This window comes from Saccostrea echinata, unplaced genomic scaffold (assembly GCF_033153115.1).
Source record: "Saccostrea echinata isolate AGI-Se365-2 ecotype Australia unplaced genomic scaffold, CSIRO_AGI_Sech_v1 ptg000047l, whole genome shotgun sequence".
NCBI classification, from domain to species: Eukaryota; Metazoa; Mollusca; class Bivalvia; order Ostreida; family Ostreidae; genus Saccostrea; species Saccostrea echinata.
The window spans coordinates 13995654-14016698 of NW_026889796.1; the positions used below are offsets into that span (position 1 = coordinate 13995654).

Here is a 21045-nt window from a genome sequence, read left to right on the forward strand (position 1 = left end):
TGAAGTGCCAACATGGCTGAAAACGCTAACAGTAAAGATTTTATTTAATTTGGACTGTAGCATTCTTTTTTTATTTATTAAAGAATTTTTTACTGTACCATAAATTCAACTTATCAACATATATATATATATATATAATTTTCTGTTTATTACATTTTCTTTGGTTTTCCCTTTGCCTCTGTCTTTCTTAACACAGTGTTATAGGCTTGACGTCATAGTTGAGCGGTTGAGACGTCATAGCTTAGCAGTTGTGAGATTGGAAACATTACATAGCATGGAATTTAGCAACATATTTGGAAAGAATTTTGCAGTTTTAGCTCTATCAAGATGGTTAGTTATTATCTCTATCTTATGCAAGGCCAGAAATTATTTTTTACTTACTTTGATATCCTTTCACACTGTGAGAGAATATCATTTTGGTATCCTTTCACACTGTGAGAGAATATCACTTTTATTCAATAAATAAATCACAGTATTTCACTGTTGAAAATGTAATATATATATATATATATATATATATATATATATATATATATATATATATATATATATATATATATATATATATATATATATATATATATATATATATATATATATATATATCAGCGATAGCATCATCATCAATAATCAATTACATGTAGGTCTCTTTCATCTCAACCTTTCATACAATTCTTTACCTAATATGGAAAAAATAATACAGGCTTCTATCAGAAACCATTTTTTTTAAAACAGGTTTCCTAGCCCATTAGAAGGAAGATGAACACTGTCTGATGAATAAACTTTTATTATTACATTATCATGCTTGAATATCAAGATATATACCCTGTACATGTAAGTAAAGAGTAATAACAAATGTAAAATATATAGTTAATAATAGGTTAATACAATTTCTCGATATCCCAAATTATAGGTATAATTTAAAGTATGATAAATGTATCTTTATTATTCCTATACAGTGATTAGTTTAAATATAATATATGGTGCATACTTTAAATATAATGAGCCAATATCATGATTATATATAATAGAATAATTCTTAAATAAATGTAAAAAATTCTTTTATACAAATATAACCATTTGCGAGTGCAACTTAAACACTTGTTCTCACAGAAATAAACTTATACTAATTGTACTGAAATATGTTTTATTACACGTGTGACAGGAGTCAATTTTGAAACAGTTATATATTACATGTAATTGTAAGGTAAAGTCTCTAAAAAGTGAGTCCTATGCATTTATCAGGTGACTTAGTATAACAACATTCGGTGTGGAACATGTCAGTCAAAATACCACGCAATGATAGGTAGTATTTATAAACAAGATCATTATAACGACCATAGAGTTTGCAAAGAGCCGACTTGAAATCTCTGTAACATTACTGTATTTGTCTGTAGCTTGCCTCGGTTTCAGAATTGATCGTACTCAGAGCATGCTCTTGGGTGTCGAATCAGTTAGGAGATATGAGCACCAGGTGATGCTGGAATGTTACTACATAACTAATAGAAGCTGTGATGGGAAAGCTAACGTCATCCCGTTTGTCATACAGTTTAGTTATTAGTTGGCCATTATCGTCTTGATTAGTAAAACATCAAATTATGAAATAGATGAGGCAGACTCTGTAATGTCTTTTATTTCGAGTTCAGTTGGATATATCGAGTCAAAAGTATGCCCCCCCCCCCCCCCATTAGTTCCTACGATCATGTCTCTCAATGGAATGTTCAACATTCTAGACTTACAAGATTTGTTTCATAAATTTAATATTTCATTGCCTTATCACCTTATCCTTTGAGATTTGATCTTTATATCGTGATTCATATTTGTGTCGTCAGCAACAATTCACAAGTATAGTAAAGTATTAATAGTAACTGATTAGTAATAAATTAATTCATTATGAAAAATACAATGTTAGGATGATGCAGACTCGATTTCAAAATCTTATCACTAAGTAACATTGACTGATACTTGTTCTTGAGTCAAGATTGAGACATTCTACGGTCATAAGCAACAACAAAGTTTGAATTCATGTCAATCAAGTGTCCAGGAGGTGTAGTTGAAACCATTTCGCTATTTCATTGCCTAGTGACCTTGTGACCTTGTCCTCTGACATAGACCAGTTTATAACAGAACATTAGGTCATGGGCAATTGCACACTGATGTTTGAATTCATTTCAGTAAGGGTTTTAGAGTGACGACCCGGGAATGATTTTGTAACAAAAAGACAGACAGTTAAACCAAAACCAATGTACATGTATCTTCTCTCGTTGGAGATGACATATAATTAAAATGTAATTCTGTGTATCCAAAAACTGTGGTTCTCTAATATAAAATAGTGTTGAAAAATGTTGAAGACTACCTTGAAACAACAAAACAAATTTAATGTTATACAAACATAACAAAAATAGTTTCTGGAAAAAAAACTTTAAAAAAAATTCGAATTTAAAGCAAGAGAATGGATCTTTAAATTTTAAAGATATATTAAAAATGATACTTATCCAGAAAAGAAGTTACGTATAGTTAAAACAGATTTTAGAATGAAAACTCCCACAAAACAAAGTGATTTTGTCAACATTATAGAAAAAAGGATATTATAATTAAAAGGTTGTTTATATCACAAGTATTGTTTACATTTGTAAAATGTATCATCATATATACAATCACGTATAGCATTATGATTTATGAACTTAAATCAACAAGGAATTCAAATAAAGTCATATACAGCAAGCATCCGCCACTCATACATGTATGTCAGTGCAATGATTTGGGCGATAGCTAACTTTCATTTAAATTCAACAGCGACAGCCTATTAGAAGTTTTCGTCCTACTTTCTGGATTTTTTTTTTCATTCCCCTCAAGCTGTTTCCTTATATTCTACTAGAACTCATGTTATAGGGTACTTTACCAAAAATGATATCATCGAGAGTTATTGCCCTTGACTTGTTCGTTTCACTCATCAGTGTAGGGGGATCGATCATCCATTTTATGTTTTTGTTTCGTTTGGGGATTGCCGGGGGTCTTGTTGTTCTCCTCGGTTTTGTTCGGAAGGCAGATGACGTCACTTTTAACTGGATGGGAGAGTTTGGTTGAACAATCGCAGACGTCGGGGACATAGTGCCGTATAGCACAGGTCTTGTGGAGTATGTCATTATATGTGGTTCCAATGTTTCCTTTGTGTTCATATTTGATTCTGTATCTTTGTTTGTTTTGTTTATGTAACTTTTTGGCTCCGGAGACTGTGTGTCTTTGAGAGTCGAGTCTCGTAACTCCAAAGGAACATTCTGTGTTTCTTCCTCAGGTACACTCTGAGTCGTTGGTTCAACTGAAGTCTTTAAATCCTCACCAGGAAGAAAATTTGTTGGAGGACTGTTAAAAGGTGAACAAGTGCACTGGCAATCCATGTTAGAGTCCGGAACATATGCCAAACTATGCAAAATCGTTTCCGCTAGCAGAACTATTGTAGATGTCAGGCGTACCATACTGTGTCGAAATGAGCAATGCCTACACCAAACAAATTTACACAAATTACGCCACCTGCATAATTCTATGACAGAAGAACAAATGAGATATAAAAATGATAGACGATGCATGTCATAATTTTGTGCATTATTTGAGCAATTAAAATCTTACCAAGGCCGTTTTTTTCATTAATTGTTTTTACAGAAATATTTTTCCCCTCTCAGAAATTGGGTCATAAGCCGATGAAAAATAATCTTATTAAGAAGAATCAAATTTTAAACTAAATTTAGAATCATTTCGAATGAAACATCCCTGTCTTTAACACTCAATAACAGGTATCAGTTAACTCTATTGATTAAAATTTCTTAAGACAATGATTTTTTTTTTCCAATTTAGTCTTAATATGCATGTTGACAAAGGTTTTTTATCTTCTTGCAGTTTTAGTTAAGTTTTTTGTGGACTTTGCTGGGTTTTTATTACAATTGAAAGATAAATATTTCTTCATTTTCTTTCTTTCATAACACTCGCTAGAGTAAATTATTCCCTTTTTTCTTCAGTCAGATTTTCCTTTATGCAGAAAACTCTGCTTTCAAAAACCTGGTACATATTGTGATATAAACTATACATTAATGTAGGCAAAAGGTTTTACTAGGAATATTTATCTAATTTAGGTAGTGTAATAAGGTACTTTTTCCTCTAACTTAACATACATAAAGTACCAGAATCTATTAAAACTAAAATAACACAGTTATATAGTATAAACTGAGAAGATTTCTCTCTTTATTAGCTGGGAAAAAGCAGAGCATTATTGATGTTCGCGATTTTTTTCTTTTTATTTCAAGTTTGTCGGTCCTGGTAAAAAATATTTAAAAAGGCATAATTTTCTTTCCTTAATATGAAAATAATTAATAAACCGTGAATATATCATTTTCATCGTAAGATTTTTTAAAAAAAAATGTAAGTCACAATAAAGTTATAAAGAAATTCACAATGATAGTTTTTGTCTTTCTGGTAAATAAAATTAACTTTTTCGCAAGTATGGCTTGTAAATTGATATCTTTTCAAAGGGATGTTGATAATGTGATACTTCAAACAAAAAAAATATTGAAGATGCTAGTAATAAAATACCGAAAATCATGTTTTTTTCATTATTTTTTAATAAAGTAATATTCCGAAGCAAAACTGTAATGTATTATATTAATACAATATTGGATGGAAATGGAATTTTAAATGTTAGGAAAGATTTGATTTGGTGCGTTTCTGAATGTGTATACCGGTATATGTGTATACCAATACGTGGATATAATGTTTATACCGGTATATAAACAAGAACGTTTAGCGATGTATTTGATTTAGCGGAAGGCACTAAATAGAATATACAGTCAAATGTGATACAGTAACATTTTCTTACAATGCATAATACAATGATTAAATTATAAATCATAAATAATTTCTCCCTTTCTAATGTAAAAATGAATAAGCTTACCCGTCTTATAATATTCCGTCAGCTCTCTTCAAATCTAAACTGCAAAAAGCACTGACACGTTTTTCAAATTCTTAATGAGACTATTTGGGGCAGCGAGAAACCTGTCAACATATCACATAAAACACAAAGATTAATCATAAGGAAACTTAAGATAGTTCTTGCAGCGAAGTCAACTTTGAACTCCGTGCATGGATTAACAAGGCATGATATAATTTATGCAAATGACAAGAATGCACTAATTTATAAAGTTTGTTTATTTTTTACTGAATATTGTAATTTTTCAAAAATAACGTTCACAAGGTTTCTAATGAATATTTATCAATACGAGGTTGGAGAATTTGTGTTCCTGCCTAAGAGAGGAAAGCCATCATACAAAAGAAGACTGAAGCTGACAATTATGGTTTCTACATATGCTATACATTTCATCGTATTTCCCGTTGAAGAATTTACGCTGTCATTTAAAAAAAAAATTGATGGCATAAGGGCTTTAGTTCATGAAAGCAACTGTGACCTTGTCATTTAGGGGTGAATTCGATAATGGATTGATCAGAAGTGATTATGCAGTGACAAATTCTAATTATCGTCTCAATCATTAAACTTGCATGCTCTCACATTGATTATGCAGTTTTTCTCTTCAATTTGATTAACTGATTTACTGTTCATGCGTCTATAAATCATCAAAGTCATTAATTCCATTTCGTTCCCTTCTCGAGATTTAAGAGATCATGATACGGAAGTATTGCTGTATAAATGTGTGTATATCTACTGGATTGACTCCTTAAACTCTTGTTACATAAAAGCATTTATACCTTTTTAATTATTGTTTTCAAGCTTAAATTTATTTTTCGTATAAAATTTCTAGCATTTTTTTTTATTTATAAAGAGTGTATTGTCTTCTCGACCTGGTGATGGATTAGAGAAAAACAAGATGATAATTAATTTATAAGTGCATTTAAATGGACAATAAATTCAAAATTCATTTAATGAGTTCAAAAAATTAATTGGCAATGTCGTAATAATATTTAGCTTTTGGTAACACCGTACATCTTTTTATAACTATAGAGAAATGCTCTAAATAAGATTGCAATGTTTAAAACCAATCTTTTGGGTCTTAAAACTTTTTACTTTTTCTAGTTGTTCTCTTTAAAAAATAATAATTTCACACAGAATAATGATAAGAACGATTGATTGATTGATTGTATGTTGTTTTAAGTCCCATTCGAGAATTAATTTTCACCCATATAGAGACGTCACCATATACCGGTGAAGGGCTTCAAATTTTGACCTATACTCGGCAATTAGGGCCATTGAGCAGTGAGGGATCTTTATCGAACCAACGCCTGCCGTGACAAGGTGCCTCGGCTTTTAAGGTCTCATCCGAAGGACCCGCAACTTTCACTTCAAAGTGCCGAGCGCTTGGCGAAGGAACAGTTGCTACCCATTTTTTTATCGACTTAGGTCAGTCGCGGCCGAGATTCGAACTCACGACCTCCCGACGACGGAGCGAGCGCTGTACCGACTGATTGATAAGAACGAAGAAAATCATTATGAATTTTATATAGGGATACTTGTTGCAAACTCTAAGGGGTATCTGGAAAAACAACTCAAATAGACAGATGAAGAATTCTACTGATTATTGACATGCGCACTTCTTTTATCAAGTGAAGACCCTTTGGTAGCGGTGGTTGGATGGTAGGTTTTCGAATTTTTAAAGGATAAAAAAATAATATTAATGCTACAAGTAGGTTCTCAACGTAATTGTCTGAAGAATATACTATCGTATTAAACACATGTAGATGTCTTTCTGATTTGAAAGTTCAAAAATATTTGTTTATTTGTTTGTTTAACGTCCCTTTAAGATTTTTTCACTCATTGTGACGCCATCACTTCACTTGCCGGTGGAGGGCTGCAAATATAGACATTTACTCAGCACTTAAGGCCTTTGAGCAGTGAGGGATCTCTTTCGTGCCAACACCTACTGCGACACAGGACCTCGGTTTATATGGTCTCATCCGAAGGACTGATCTCCACGTCTCGCGTTGGGATTTGAACCCGCGACGTAAGAATCAACTCCTTTCTCTGCGATTCTACAGCAAACGCTCTAACTACTGCGCCACGCGGGAGACAAAGTTCAAAGTAAAAAAAAATTAATCCTAATTTCCCCTAGAAGCAATGAGAAAAACAGAAAGAAGGTTTCCAAAGCATATACTTTTCAAAAACTGTAAATGCCATTATACACGTGCAACTCTGATTAGCATTCTAAATCAAACTTGCAGTACTTTTAGGAAACTGCGCATTGCCTCTTTAAAGTATTTGCAAGTCAAAACATTTGGACTTTTGACAATCTTTAAAATAAACTCAAAGTTAGTGGATGATGTACGTTTCTATATTTGATTTATTAAATGTGTGAAGTTTGAACTAAAGATTACAATATTACATTATCTGAAATACTTGGAAAGAGCACATATGTAATTTGACAAGCATTTTTATTCCAGCTTGAAATATCGTTCATTTTACTTGATCAATTGTATAATACGATGAAAATACTTCTACCAAAAATAATAAATTCACTAAAAATTATTTTTGTCATAACCTTTTTACTAAAAAGTAAAAATTGAAAGAATTTATTATATATGATATGAAAATTAAATTCAATGGAAAGATGTAAAATGTGTTTTAATTTGTTTATTTAAAGTGCTTTTGCAAAAATATCCATGTAGTTTTTTAATACTCAAAAAAAGACATTGATTTTTTTTAAATTATTGACACCACAAACTATTGATCCAATTGACAACACTTTCCTATTTGAAGTGCTTTAGTTTCTTGGAGTTGTCATATTGAGTCCCTTCCTTTCGGTACAGGAATGTTGTCAGTATGAAATGGAGTAAATTGCACATGCCACCACATACTGAATGTTATTGCCATGTCTTTTTCACGTACGGAAGCAGTGGTATAAATTGTCTACACGTACATATGTAAATGCAGAATTTTCACTACAAGTGCAATGGTGAAATGTGACATATCCAGAATTCCCAGCAGGTCCAAGCTTGCCAGAGAGCTAAAGACTTCATGAAAAAAGGATTTCACATATAATTTGTCGCCGAGAGAGCGCAGAACAATAATTTCAACATCTGTTAAATCTGACATCAGATGCGATCAATAACTGTCTTCAAGTAAACACAATTGATGTCTCTTTGACAGGTGAAATTATAATTTACATGTTCTTACAGGCTTTTGAAATTAATTTGCTTAGTGTAATTAAAAACTCATAATGAAAACTGACTGCTCCAACTAAAATAAAATTGTCAAATTGACTTGCAGGCATGTCGCCTTAAGACAGATAAATAACAAACGCTGATGGCATTTATGAATTAACTACACTTAAGATTGTTTATAATTGACACAATGATGTAATTTGGCAGGATAAAGTGGCTCAAAGCTATTTTTTTATCTATTTAAACAAAATTTAAAAATATGTGTTCCTGGAGAAAAAGTGAAGCCCACATAAAATGAAATCTGTTCTCAAAACGTCTCTATGAGCCTATTACTAGAATACATTGTATATTACATTTATTTTATACTGATCAGAAAAAGAACCACTTACAAATAGCTTCTCTTCGGCTTTATTTTGAAATTATAAAAAAAAAATTATCAAAATATTATTTTGGCATAGTGACTTTTGTGTGTGGCTACCTGTGACCATAATTAATTACAATACAGGGTTTGGTTTCTGTTGCTAAAATATGGTAAATATAATGATAATGAATTTTAGAGATACTGACAAGGACTTCATGAAAAATAAATGAATCAATCTTAATTCAAACCTTTCCTAATTGTTTGCTATATCCATCAGGCTTTTCTTCATAAACAAATTATGTTTTTCTGAAAGTTGGAATCCCAATCTGTTTTCCTCTGGTTTAGAATCTGCGTCCAACATAATGCTGATATATTTTTACTGTATTCTTTAGCTAAACAATGTAACTTTGTCTTCTTACTGTAAGCAAAAATAACGATGACAAAGCTAGAAAGAACACTCAGGACAAAGATTTTCAAAAATGATGTGCTGTTTGGAGCGCTTAGACAAATACATATAGGATATGTTAAAAGTGACATCAGATGCCGTTCAGAAATTGTCTTGACCAAATGCAAACAAGGGCTTCATGACAAGTTAAGATATGTAAATTCTACATTACATGTACTTAACAGTCTTTTGAAAGAATCTTTGTGTAATTAAAATCTCATAATGAATACTGACACTTTGATAAAATGTATAACATAATGTTTCCTTCAGTTTAAATTATTTCCCATCTCTTAATGAGTTGAATCAATTGTGGTTTTTATCTGTAGAGAGCCAATTATATGAACCAGTAACATTTGATAGCCGCTAGATAAAAATGTGGAGAGGTTATTTTGATTTAACCTAATTTCTACAATGTTGGAAGAAAATATTTTCGACAAATAGCATGCTGAGCATAAATAAAAATAAAAGAAAAACTCTTAATTTGTAAATCATAACACATTCCTATCATTTAATGTTAAATTTATTCATCTGAAACACATGCTATTGCTTAAATTCAAAGGAAAGATAACATGTAACAACATAATCTTTGTTGTAAGGCTCATTATTTGAAATGTATTTTAGAGGAATTAGGATTTAATTCTATGGGTGGAAGTCCAACTTACACACATACCTCCCTTTCTAAGGAGACAATTCTTCAAAATCATATGTCCGTTTTAGATAATTTTAATATTCCCAACAATCAATATAAATTTGAATTACCATACCTTTACTGGATTCCTAAACTTCATAAAAATCCTTACAAACAAACGATACCTAGCGGGTTCCAGTAAGTGTTCTACCAAGCCTCTTTCTTTACTTCTCACTAAAATATTTACTTTAATGAAGGAGAAACGTCAGGAGTAATGTTCAACAGTATATTCGAGAAGTGATGTAATCAGATGTGGATACTAAAAAACTCCAAAGAACTTTTAGAAAATTTGAAATCACAAAATTTTACTAAAATCAATAGCATCAAAATGTACGACTTTTCCACACTTTATACAACCTTTCCCCACGATAAATTGAAGTCAAGGCTTTTTGACATCATAGACAGCTGCTTTTTCAATAAAAGTGGAACTCATAAATATACCTTGTCATTGGTCATTTACAAAATTATTTTGTTAAAAAAAACTCTGATTGTACACACAAGTACTCTGAAGTTGATATTAAAAAGATGCTTGAGTTTCTGATTGACAATATCTATGTAGTTTTTAAAGATCATGTCTTCTAACAATCTATTGGAATTCCCAAGGGTACCAATTGCGCCCCCTTATGAGCAGATCTAATTTTGTATTCATATATTGCAGAATGTATTCAAAAACTTCTACATGAGAAGAAGAAAACACTTGCTGTGGCCTTCAACTCGACATTTCGATCTATCGATGACGTATTATCAATTAACAATAATTACTTTCATTCATATGTCGACTCGATATATCCCAGTGAGCTTGAAAAAAAGATACCACAGATTCTGACACATCTGTTTCATATTTAGATATTTTGCTAGAAAAAGACGTTAATGGTAACCTAACAACAAAGCTTTATGATAAACGTGATGACTTCAACTTTTCAATCGTCAACTTCCCTTTTTTATGTAGAAATGTACCCTTATCATCTGCATATGGGGTTTATGTCTCTCAGTTGATTCGATACGCAAGAGCATACTCTACGTATGAACAATTTCTAAAACGAGGCAAGCTACTGACAAACAATTTGACGAAACAAGGATATCAACTGTCTCGTTTGAAGTCATCTTTTCGCAGGTTTTTCGGTCTATACAATGACCTTGTCAGCACATACAACCTGTCACTGAGTCAAATGCTGACTGACGTTTTTTATACTGATCGTTAGGCCATTATTTATACACTGAACTGTCTACGGATATTTCCGGTTTTTGTTTCCTGATTATGACAAGGAGCAGACGGCGGGTGTGACCGGTCGGCAGGGGATGCTCACTCCTCCATGGGACCTGATCCCACCTCTAAATTTTGAGGTCCGTGTTTGGTCTGTTCCAAATTCGTATCGTTTCATTGGACTATCGAGATTGAATACTGTTCATTATCTTCATATTTCATGTAGTTAATGCAATGAAGTATATACTTTTTAAAATACTGGTTATTTTTTCTTATTGATATAATATAGTGTTGCATATAATTAAAAATATAGAGGAATTTATTAATATTTTATTTTGTTTTTCAACAATATTTCAGCTCATTATAAATGCATTGCATGGGATTGAGAAGCAGCCTAACCTTATTGCAGTCCAACCACAATGTGTCATATAAAACATATATACATGTAATACCTTTATTGCGTAACGGATACGCAGTTGTAAGTAATTAAACCAACAGATATTGATCATATGACAAAATCTCCCACCTCTCTCTCTCTGTGTGTGTGTGTGTGTGTGTGTGTATGTGTGTGTGTGTATAGAGTATATTGTATGCTAGTTGTAATGAACGCTTGAAGACATTAATATGATCATCTGGTCAGAAAGCATATCAGCTCAGAAAGGGTATACCTAGGTCACATTTAAGCCGATGGTCGGGCGACCAAATTTTTCTCGCATCGTCGGTTGAAAAACATGACCCTCGTTCCTAGAAACAAAATCGGCCAACCGTCACCCGATCATCGTTTCCTGAGCTGCAGTTTGATTTTCACATTTTCGACATTAATGAAAACCCAATTCCTAAATGTCGACCGACCGACGACCGACTAAACAAACTGTCTACCGATGGTCGTACGATGATCAAAGGTTGGTCGACAGACTATTCAACGACGAATTCGAATGAAGAACCGGCCACCGACGCAGAAAAAATTATAACTTGGCTCAACGGACACAAAATTGGTCGGCCGACGAAAAAAAGAGGTCAAATGGGGGCAAGACAACGGTTGATGAACTGCCGAATTGTCGCCCGAAGAATCCTATTTTCAATTCCAAAACCGTTAAGTTGGCCGTCGGTCGTTTTTGGAAATGTGACTGGAGTTTTATACTTACATAGAGTCTTGAATTATCTTTCTTGTCACTTCAAATATTAAGCAATGCTTGACGGAAATACTTAATGATAGTGTTAAGTGAAAATCTGGTTTAAAAAGACTGTTTTAAATACTTGTATTTAATGGATTCTTTCAATGGGTAACACGAACACATGAGAAATTTAAGTCACACGGTTTAAACCTTTATTCTACATGCTGTGTGGAGCATTTGATCGTATGAGCATGAGTATGTGGTAAAATCTACAAAAATATTAACAAAGACTTACAAATACGATACGTTCGAAGTTGTATTCCCATATTTGGCGTCAGGCCAGAAAGACATTTTTAAGAACGACAAATGTGGGAAAAAAGAAAGAAAGAAAGGTTTTTAATGCTTTAGGTGATGCAGATACACACTTACTCAAAAGTTAGGGACCATCACTCTTCCTATGAAAATTCTTTAAACTTTTCATTCTCTTTCATCTTACCAATGTCTTATCTGCCTCGACCGAATGTTCCACCGCCTATGCTGTCGTGCCCATAGTAATCTCGCTTCTTTGTCTCTGGGATAAGAGTGGACGTTTTATTGGCCGACATGATCGCATCCGTTCCTTGTTTAGCTTCCTGTTATCTGTGCTTCTGCTGATTCGAGCTTGGGTGTTCCATTTGCTTCTCAGTGTGCTAGCAGTGTCAAGGACTCTATTTAGCTAGTCGTTTTAGAAATCTGTCTTCCCTCTCTGTAGTCTTTCGGGGTCTTCCAGATCTTTTAGCTTCTTCCACACCCCCAGTTCTTCTCCAGCGATGTACCAGACGCAAAATTACAGTCTGACTGACATTAAAGTGTTCGCCAACCCTTCTATACGTCATTCCAGTTCTTACCATTCCAATGGCCTGCCAGCGTTCAGCATCTGAAAGTTTCCGACGAGGCATGGTTGCACAAAACTTATAACATTTTTTTTCTATCAGTTAAGCTCATGCAAACATGGATGTGAATACAATTGAAAACTGCATTGTTTGAACACGCATTGGTGGCCTTGGAGAAACCGGTTTTACAAGTATTTGAATAGAGATATCGATGTAACATAAAAACAAATATTAAATATATGTTTGCATGATTGACTAGTAAATCTGAATATATTCGATAAAAAATATTTTTTTTTACTTGTAATTTTCATATCAAAGTGGGTGGTCCTTAACTTTTGAGTAAGTGTATATATGGATGAACTGACCAACATATGTTTTGCCACTATTTTCTGGAAGATTTCATAGTAATCATATTCAAGATGAACAAAACAGAACTTTCATGTTGCTCATCAGCAAAACGTGATGCTCGATTACATGTATATGATAATTGACCGTTTAATACATGTTAACTTAAGAAAGCTTTAACAAAAACCGTCTCCTTAATACAGAGAAATTTTCGTATTTACTGTAAAATTAATTATTTCCACGCCTTTAAGGTGATATGGGATACCAAACGAAACTTGTCCTACATATTTATTTACCAAAATTAGGAGGATTTGAAATACCCCCGACTTTCATTATGTTGAATTGTTATTTTGATAAGTTTTTTTAAATACTTCAATGACAAATACAAAAATGCTTTTTTTCTAGTATAATTTTTTTTCAAAAGCTTAATATTATACTCAAGAGTCTACTAATATAAAGAGTATATAAAAACAAAAATGACAAGAAATAAGTCTTAGTATATTTTTCATTTTCAACAAAAAACTTCATTTCCTGAAAACAGACGGATAACATTCCATTTGAAAGTATACAAATAAAATGCACCTTAATATATTAGCAAAGTGAAATATACAAATTAAAAAAAATATACATAAATGGAAAATATCAAATGCATTTAAAATTTTTGAATTAAAAGATCCGTACGGAAGAGTTATCCTGGGTGCTATTTCAGAAATTATGAGCATTTTTTCCCAAACTTAAAAAAAAATCGCACTCTTTTTCAGTTGTATTTTTCAACTATGAACTGTTTGGAAAACAATGCATGGACAATGTCTTTCCAAGAAGTGTCTCATTCAGAAGCAATTGTATTCATCTAAAAGTTTTTTGACTGAACAGTAAATTACAAAGAAGACCAGCTCTATTTAAGTACTATTGCACGTAAGAATCAGGCAGGTAGCACTAATTAGGCGGTACAGTGAAAATCTGCGAATTCATTAAAACTGTGTTTAATGTATTCATTTGGGTCTAAAATGAATGATGACTAATGATTTTGCTATAATTCTCCTTTCATCACACAGCCGGGGATAAGTTTCTCAAGGGGGGTGTTGTGTATAAATTGTATGTAAATAGTGCATATATCATGAAATAATTTCCTTAAAACCCAAGAGGATTTGGGAAAACTAAATACATGATTACAATAATGATGGAATATGGAAAGAAAAAGTACTTTAATATTTTTGTGCAAATGAATGATTGGAAAGATAAAGGGTTACTAAATCATGGAATTTGCTACAATTCATGGTAAGAGTTATCTCCCTTAGGAAGCTTATATAGGTGGCGCTAGTAAAAAGAACAATGGCAGCCTCCATGGCAGGCTGCTTGGCAAAGTTGTTTTGGAGCAACGTGCGTTATGTATTGCAAATATCTGAATGAATTGACATGAATTGCACTAAAGGACTGTACAAGAACAGAATCGTACATACGTGCACGTGTAAACGAAGTGAATAATCTGTTAAGAGAGACGATGACGGTGAGCTTGTATCAGCAACTTGTGTATAAAATTACTAGATCTGTGGAATTACTGTCCTCGTGATGATCAAGGTAATGCCAATTTGTTCATACTGATATCAGTATGGTCAATGTCGGAAGTTAAGCTTGCAAGGTCATCCACCAAAATCCAAAAGTGAGCCCCCAGACAGGGATGACCGTCCGAATGTGTCCGCTTACTCAACTTGGAAAGGGGAAGTAATGTATACTAGTTTTGAAAGAGGTGAGATTTGTTAATAAGCAGGGTAAATTGACAGTTATAAATGATTATTGATTACATTTTAATTATCTGTTAAACAGTAAATTATATTTATTGGGGTGGCCAGTTCATGATGTGTAATTTAAAATGTGACATCATAAGCTTAGTAATTGTTCTTATGTACAATCACTGTAAAACTTGGCCAGATTAAAGGGATTTGAGGGGAATGTAATAAATTTTATAGGTTTTATTTTTTATTTTTAATTAAATGTCTTAAACTTTTCTCTTTTAAAATTCCAGGTGTACTCAATGTATAACCAGCTGATAACCAAGTGACTGAAACAGAAGAGTCTGTATCTCATAGTCATTGCCTCAGTTGACCTGAACTAGAAGATGTCAAAACATTTCAGTGGTAAGGGTCAGTCTGTTTTGTATGCAGAGACACTGCACATGTGCTTAAACTGTCCACACCAAAGCTGCTAAAATATAAGGCCCTCTGTTTTAATTATACAATACATGTGGCATTTGTACATTAGTATGAACATTCAGTGGGATATAATTGATTAAAAAAAAAAAAACAAATATGTATATAAAATAACAGCACACCAAAATTTTTCATCAGCACTGATGTCAAAATTTGGCCAGCCAGCATCACATTTAACCCCCCCCCCCCCCCCCCACACACACACACACACACACCACCATCACCACCAGCCACAATGTTTTGTGTTCTTTAGCCATTTAAAGATGGCCATTGAAAATGACTAATATATACCTGACCTAAGCATGAACAGAAAAAAAAATACATATAACTGTGATATCAAATCATAACAGGTTGTAAACAATTAAACACGATAAAGATATTTTGTTCAGAAGAAATGCTTTTAACTTTTTTTTCTTTAAAAATTACAATAATTAATGATAGAATATCAATAGATATACATGTATACTGAAAATTCAGAACCGGTTATTGCTGACTTACATTTTACTGACATTACTAAGGTTTTTATCAAGCTAGTCTCTTTGAAACAGTCTAATGTGGTTTGTATATCATATTCATTAGAATCAGGGTTGTTAAATTGATGTATTAAATTTTTGTTTTTACATGTACATGTTTTTATGTCCCGCCATGAATATAGCATATAGTGTTTGTCATGTCCATCTTCCATCCTTCAGTCTGTCCTTCCATAACATTTTGTGTTTATCTCAGTTTGAAAGAAACTATTCCAGATATTTTTATAAAACTTCATATGCTAATGCATATATATTGAATTATTGATAAAAGCTATTCAACTGCATCACCATTTTTTTGACCTTGACCTTTGCTTTGACATTGACCTCACTTCTTAAATAAGTGTTTAGTTCAGTTTCAAAAAAAAAACCTTTAAGATATTTTCATCAAACTTCATATGCTGAAACATATAGATATATTCAGTTCAACTGCATCAACATATTTATACCTTGACCTTAACTTCACATTCCTTTAAATAATGTTGAGCTCAGTTTCATAGAAACTATTCAAGATATTTTTACGAAAGCTTAAACGCTGATGCATATTGGTGAGAGCTATTCAATTTCATCAATATTTTTTACATTGCCCTTTCCTTACCTTTGACCTTGCAGACTTCACTTTTCTTAAATTTATTTTAAGTTTCAATGAAACCATTCAATATGTTCAAGACATTTTTAATTGAACTTACTATGCTGATACATAATTGATGTAAGCCATTCAACTTCATTTTTTACCTTGACCTTTATTTTGACCTTGAGCTATTCAAAGGGGAAGAAAATAGGGTGAAGTCTAAAAAATCTTTTTCTCATTAGGCTGTTCCAAGTTTTTTCTGTGTTTAGCGTCCACCCATCTTTCAAATACCTACCTACCTATTTGCAAAAAACACACAAACAAAAAATAAAGCACAAGACTTCATAGTCATAAAAATGACGCTTTTCAAAGGATTGATTCCATTAATCTATTTTTCTCGTAGAAATATCTATTCTTCAGCAAAATCAAGGTATTAATTAAAAGGACTTATCGCATGATTTTTCAAAAATCTTAATTTTATGAAAAATATTATCTACAACCTTGTTTATTAAAATTCTGAATACAATAAACGTTGTTGAAAGCGTATTTTAAGAGATATTGAGAGTTGAAATTCAAATATGGCAATATGCATATTTCAGTCGGATTTCGGCGAAATACTGCTCTGACGTCATAGGCGACAATTCAGTGATAGAGAGATGATAGTTGCACACTATTTGTGGAGTTATCAACGACAAATGCAGCTTAATTATGAAAAATGCTGAAAAAATTAATTCCTAACATGATTTCCAATTACTGTAGAAACATTTACTAGTTTTAAGGTGTAAGAATTTTGAGATATTTTCGTTTTTTATTCGAAACATTTAGAATCTGTAGGTCTGATTACGGCAATGTTTCGTGATCGGAAAATTATTTTTCAAGACCACCATCCTTTACAAAACATACAAAGGCATACTTGCATAAATTAATATTATGTTAAAAATGAAGAATAATAAAGTTATGTAATTTAAATTTGTGAATCAAATAAGTTCATACATGTGATAAAATGACAAATCAAATTGTATTGTTATGGCGAGTTTCTTCGTCTTCGCCACGTCTCCCTCGCTATCGTCGCTGTATTTTTACAATGTTAACGGATTTTTTCAGATTATTTCTTGCTGACAATTCTAAAATATAAGGTTGGATATTAAATTTCATATCGATAAAATCAGTGATTTGGTCATCCATAACATAGAAAATTCAGGTTGTATCGCGTATATTTTAGTAAGATTTACGTGAAGAGCTGATCAGCCATTGTCACCTTTGACGTCACAGGGTCACGTGATCGCTATCTAATTAACTTAGATTTTTAATTCAGGGGTTTTCATTTTAGTCAATAATTGCTTAATTACTGCGGTTTATCCGCAGTAAAAACACAAAATTAATAAACTGTGGTCATAAGGAACGTTTTACGCTTTTAATTTCAAATAGTTTAGAAACATGCGATAAGTCCTTTAAATGCTTACAATATTCAAAATATGACATTTTGTAGACAAATACTTTGAGAAATTGACAGAATTCAGTGATTTTGACCAGAATAAACAATTTCAGGACTCCTGATTTTGTTTGTTTTTTCTGATATGGGGTGTCAAAAAACCAAGGCTCACGCGGAAGCTAAACATAGAAAAAACTTGGAATGGTCTTAACCAACAGAATTTTCCTCACCTGAGCTAAAAGCTCATGCTTATCAAATCACTTGTTATTCATTGTCTATCCATCTTCCTATCTCCTTGTAAGCTTTTCACATTCCTTATTATTCTCCAGAACATCTGCACCAATTTAAATAAACTGGGCACCAAGAATGGCATATGTGAAGGGAATTAAAAAGGAGAGAGCATCGTAGAAATCACATTGTACATCCATCTGTCAGTTTGTCATCACTTTTGTTGTTGCAAGATTCAACATTATGCTTTCAGATTTGTACAGAATTCCTTTATTGTAAGAAAACAAAAACACATTCAAGGGTTATTTCACTTTGTCTGTCTGTCTGCATGTATGTCCAAAAGTATTTTCATTGACACTTTTGTTGTGATGCAATAACTCAGTTTTTAGCTCTACTGGTCAGAAACCAGAAGAGCTTATGCGATAGTAAGGTGACCGTTGTCCATCTGTCTGTCTGTCTGTCCGTCTGTCAAATTGTAAACAATTTTTCAAATCACTACTCCTCCTACAGTTTTGGTCTGGTTTCAGTATAACTTGGCACATGAGTAGACTACACTAAGATACATAATTAAGTGCATTGTTATTTCTATTTCAATGAACGGTGTTGCCAAGGTCACTGAAAATAGAAATTTCTGTAAAATTCCTTTAAAACGCTACTCCTCCTACAGTTTTGGTCTGATTTCAATATAACTTGGCTCAAAAGTAGACTAAGATACATAATTTAGTGCATTGGTTTTTGATTTCGATGAATGGTGTTGCCATGGTTACTGAAAATAGAAATTTCTGTGAAATACTTTCAAAATGCTACTCCTACAGTTTTTGTTTGATTTCAATATGACTTGGCACATAAGTAGACTACATTAAGATACATAATTCTATTTATTGCTGCTTGTTGCAAAGTTTCAAATCCGAGTGCTACTTTTCGTTTGCTATGCATAAAGACCAGTAGAGCTACAGTCTCATCAGAGACTTCTGGTTAACATAACATTTTTTAAATTTTATACAGAAGCTCTTTACTGTAAGAGAAAATCACCTATACATTTTGGGGTCACATCGCTTAGTCTGTTTTGTCTGTATGTACATTCAAATACATATCCATTGACACCTTTGCTACATATATGAAATGATAACTCAAGCAGTTTTTAATGAATTGTTTTCAAATATCACTGAAGTACTTAATTGTAGAGAAAAGCATTACTTGGTCATGCAGGTCTGTTTATATGTATGTTTGAATATTTGCTGTGACCCGATAAGTCAAACAGGTTTCATCATTTCTATTTAAATTAGTTTTTCATTGTTCTTAATTGATTCAGATGTGACAAAGCTTTGCAAGCTGAATATCAGTCCCATAATAAAATGAATACTGACTATTTTAAACTTCAATTTTGATTGAAGAAATTGCATGTGTATTTAAATTTAACCTTTAATACCTTTATATCATTTCTTTGGTGATAATTGATTAACTTATCAGTTACCATTTCAGAAATCTCAGGAAATGAAATCATCACAGCTATCACAAAACAAAGACTGGAGTTCAGAGAAAGAGTTCAACACTTTGGATAAAATTAATGAGGCAGTGACTTTCATCTTCCATGAATCTGTAAGCACTTAAGACTACAGTTTTATCATGTTTATGTTTCAGTATAAGAAACTACTAAACAAAGGACAGTCGTTGACTACAAAAGAAAACCTGGGTAACATGATTGCCAAATTCCAAGGTTTAAAATTAAAAGATTTATTTTTCATGAATTCACCTATGTTTAGATTTTTTGACTATGAAATCATTTGGGTATAAGATCAATTTGAATGGCAAACGAGCAGACGACTTGGTAATGATAGGATCATGTGTGAAAAATATCACTCAAATTGTGAATATTTACTAGTTATTGTGTTTTTGGTGTGGATGGAAATGTATAACAAAAAGGATAACAAAAAATAATTATCTGTGTATAAATAAAAAACAAGTTTTATATTATACAATTAAGTTAGTTCAATGATTTATTTACGTGAAGAGTACATTATACTCTGACCTCAAAAACAGCCTGAGATATTTAACATTTTCATGTTTTAGAACTTTGGGATTATCTCCCCTTTTCAGTTAAATTAGAACATAATTTACAAATTATATATGTTATAAATAGAGATTGTTCTATCTGACGTATCCGTATACATATCCGTATACGTATCGAGGTGAGAGAGGCATCTCGATCCCGATGATTTAACCGTTGGGTAACATTTCCATCGTTTCTTGTTTGATTTTAACCTCATTCATTGGAAAATAAGATATATAGTAATATTTCTACTAAGACGTATCAAGTTGCTGTTCACACCTATCATTTTATGGAAGGATTTTAAAAAAAAAATAAAATTAGTAAAAAAGTAAGTATATTTTTATTGATTTGTTTAAAAATAAAAAAAGGTTCAAAAAGGGACTCCCCCCCCCCCCCCCCCCCTCTCTCTCTCACTCAATATCAGGATATATTATTGTTTCATTCTCGAAGTAACCTTTACCAGTACAAGACATATTCCCCATAATGCATACAGTCAACGCTCGTTATCTCAACTTGATTGGACCATTTCAAACTTCGGTATATCCAAGGGTTTGAGTTAACAAAGTTTAACTGTACGAGTTGTCAGAGATCAAACATTCTAGATGAGTATAAGTTTGTATACATCAAGAAGACACTTAAAATTGATTAACAAAGTGGAGAAGGTGGAAGCTAAGCCAAGGCATGGAGAAACCAAAAAATACCAAGTCACCTTTGCAAAACTTTGACAAAAAAAGGTGTAGAAATTAATCAAACCTTTAAAAAACCTATTACTGGGAATGTGTGTGTGGGGGGGGGGGGTATGGATATTAAGTCCTGAGTTTCTCTTTTCCACAAAAATAATTA

The 21045-nt window shown here is 32.4% G+C and overlaps 1 protein-coding gene and 1 long non-coding RNA gene across 2 annotated transcripts; one reads left to right on the top strand and one right to left on the bottom strand.

The window, feature by feature from the left end:
• Window positions 1-2501: 2501 nt before the first annotated feature.
• On the bottom strand, window positions 2502-5024 carry LOC133202604 (uncharacterized). The gene is made up of 2 exons (XM_061338449.1): window positions 4943-5024; window positions 2502-3498 (listed from the first exon to the last, which is right to left on the bottom strand). Exon 2 carries the CDS (start codon window positions 3474-3476, stop codon window positions 2865-2867), a length of 612 nt encoding a protein of 203 aa, XP_061194433.1. The 5' UTR covers window positions 3477-3498; window positions 4943-5024; the 3' UTR covers window positions 2502-2864.
• A 9509-nt stretch (window positions 5025-14533) lies between these two features.
• LOC133202676 (uncharacterized) lies at window positions 14534-20191 on the top strand. The gene is made up of 3 exons (XR_009723274.1): window positions 14534-14934; window positions 15211-15322; window positions 19635-20191. It is a non-coding gene; the product is annotated as an uncharacterized LOC133202676 (long non-coding RNA).
• Window positions 20192-21045: the final 854 nt, after the last annotated feature.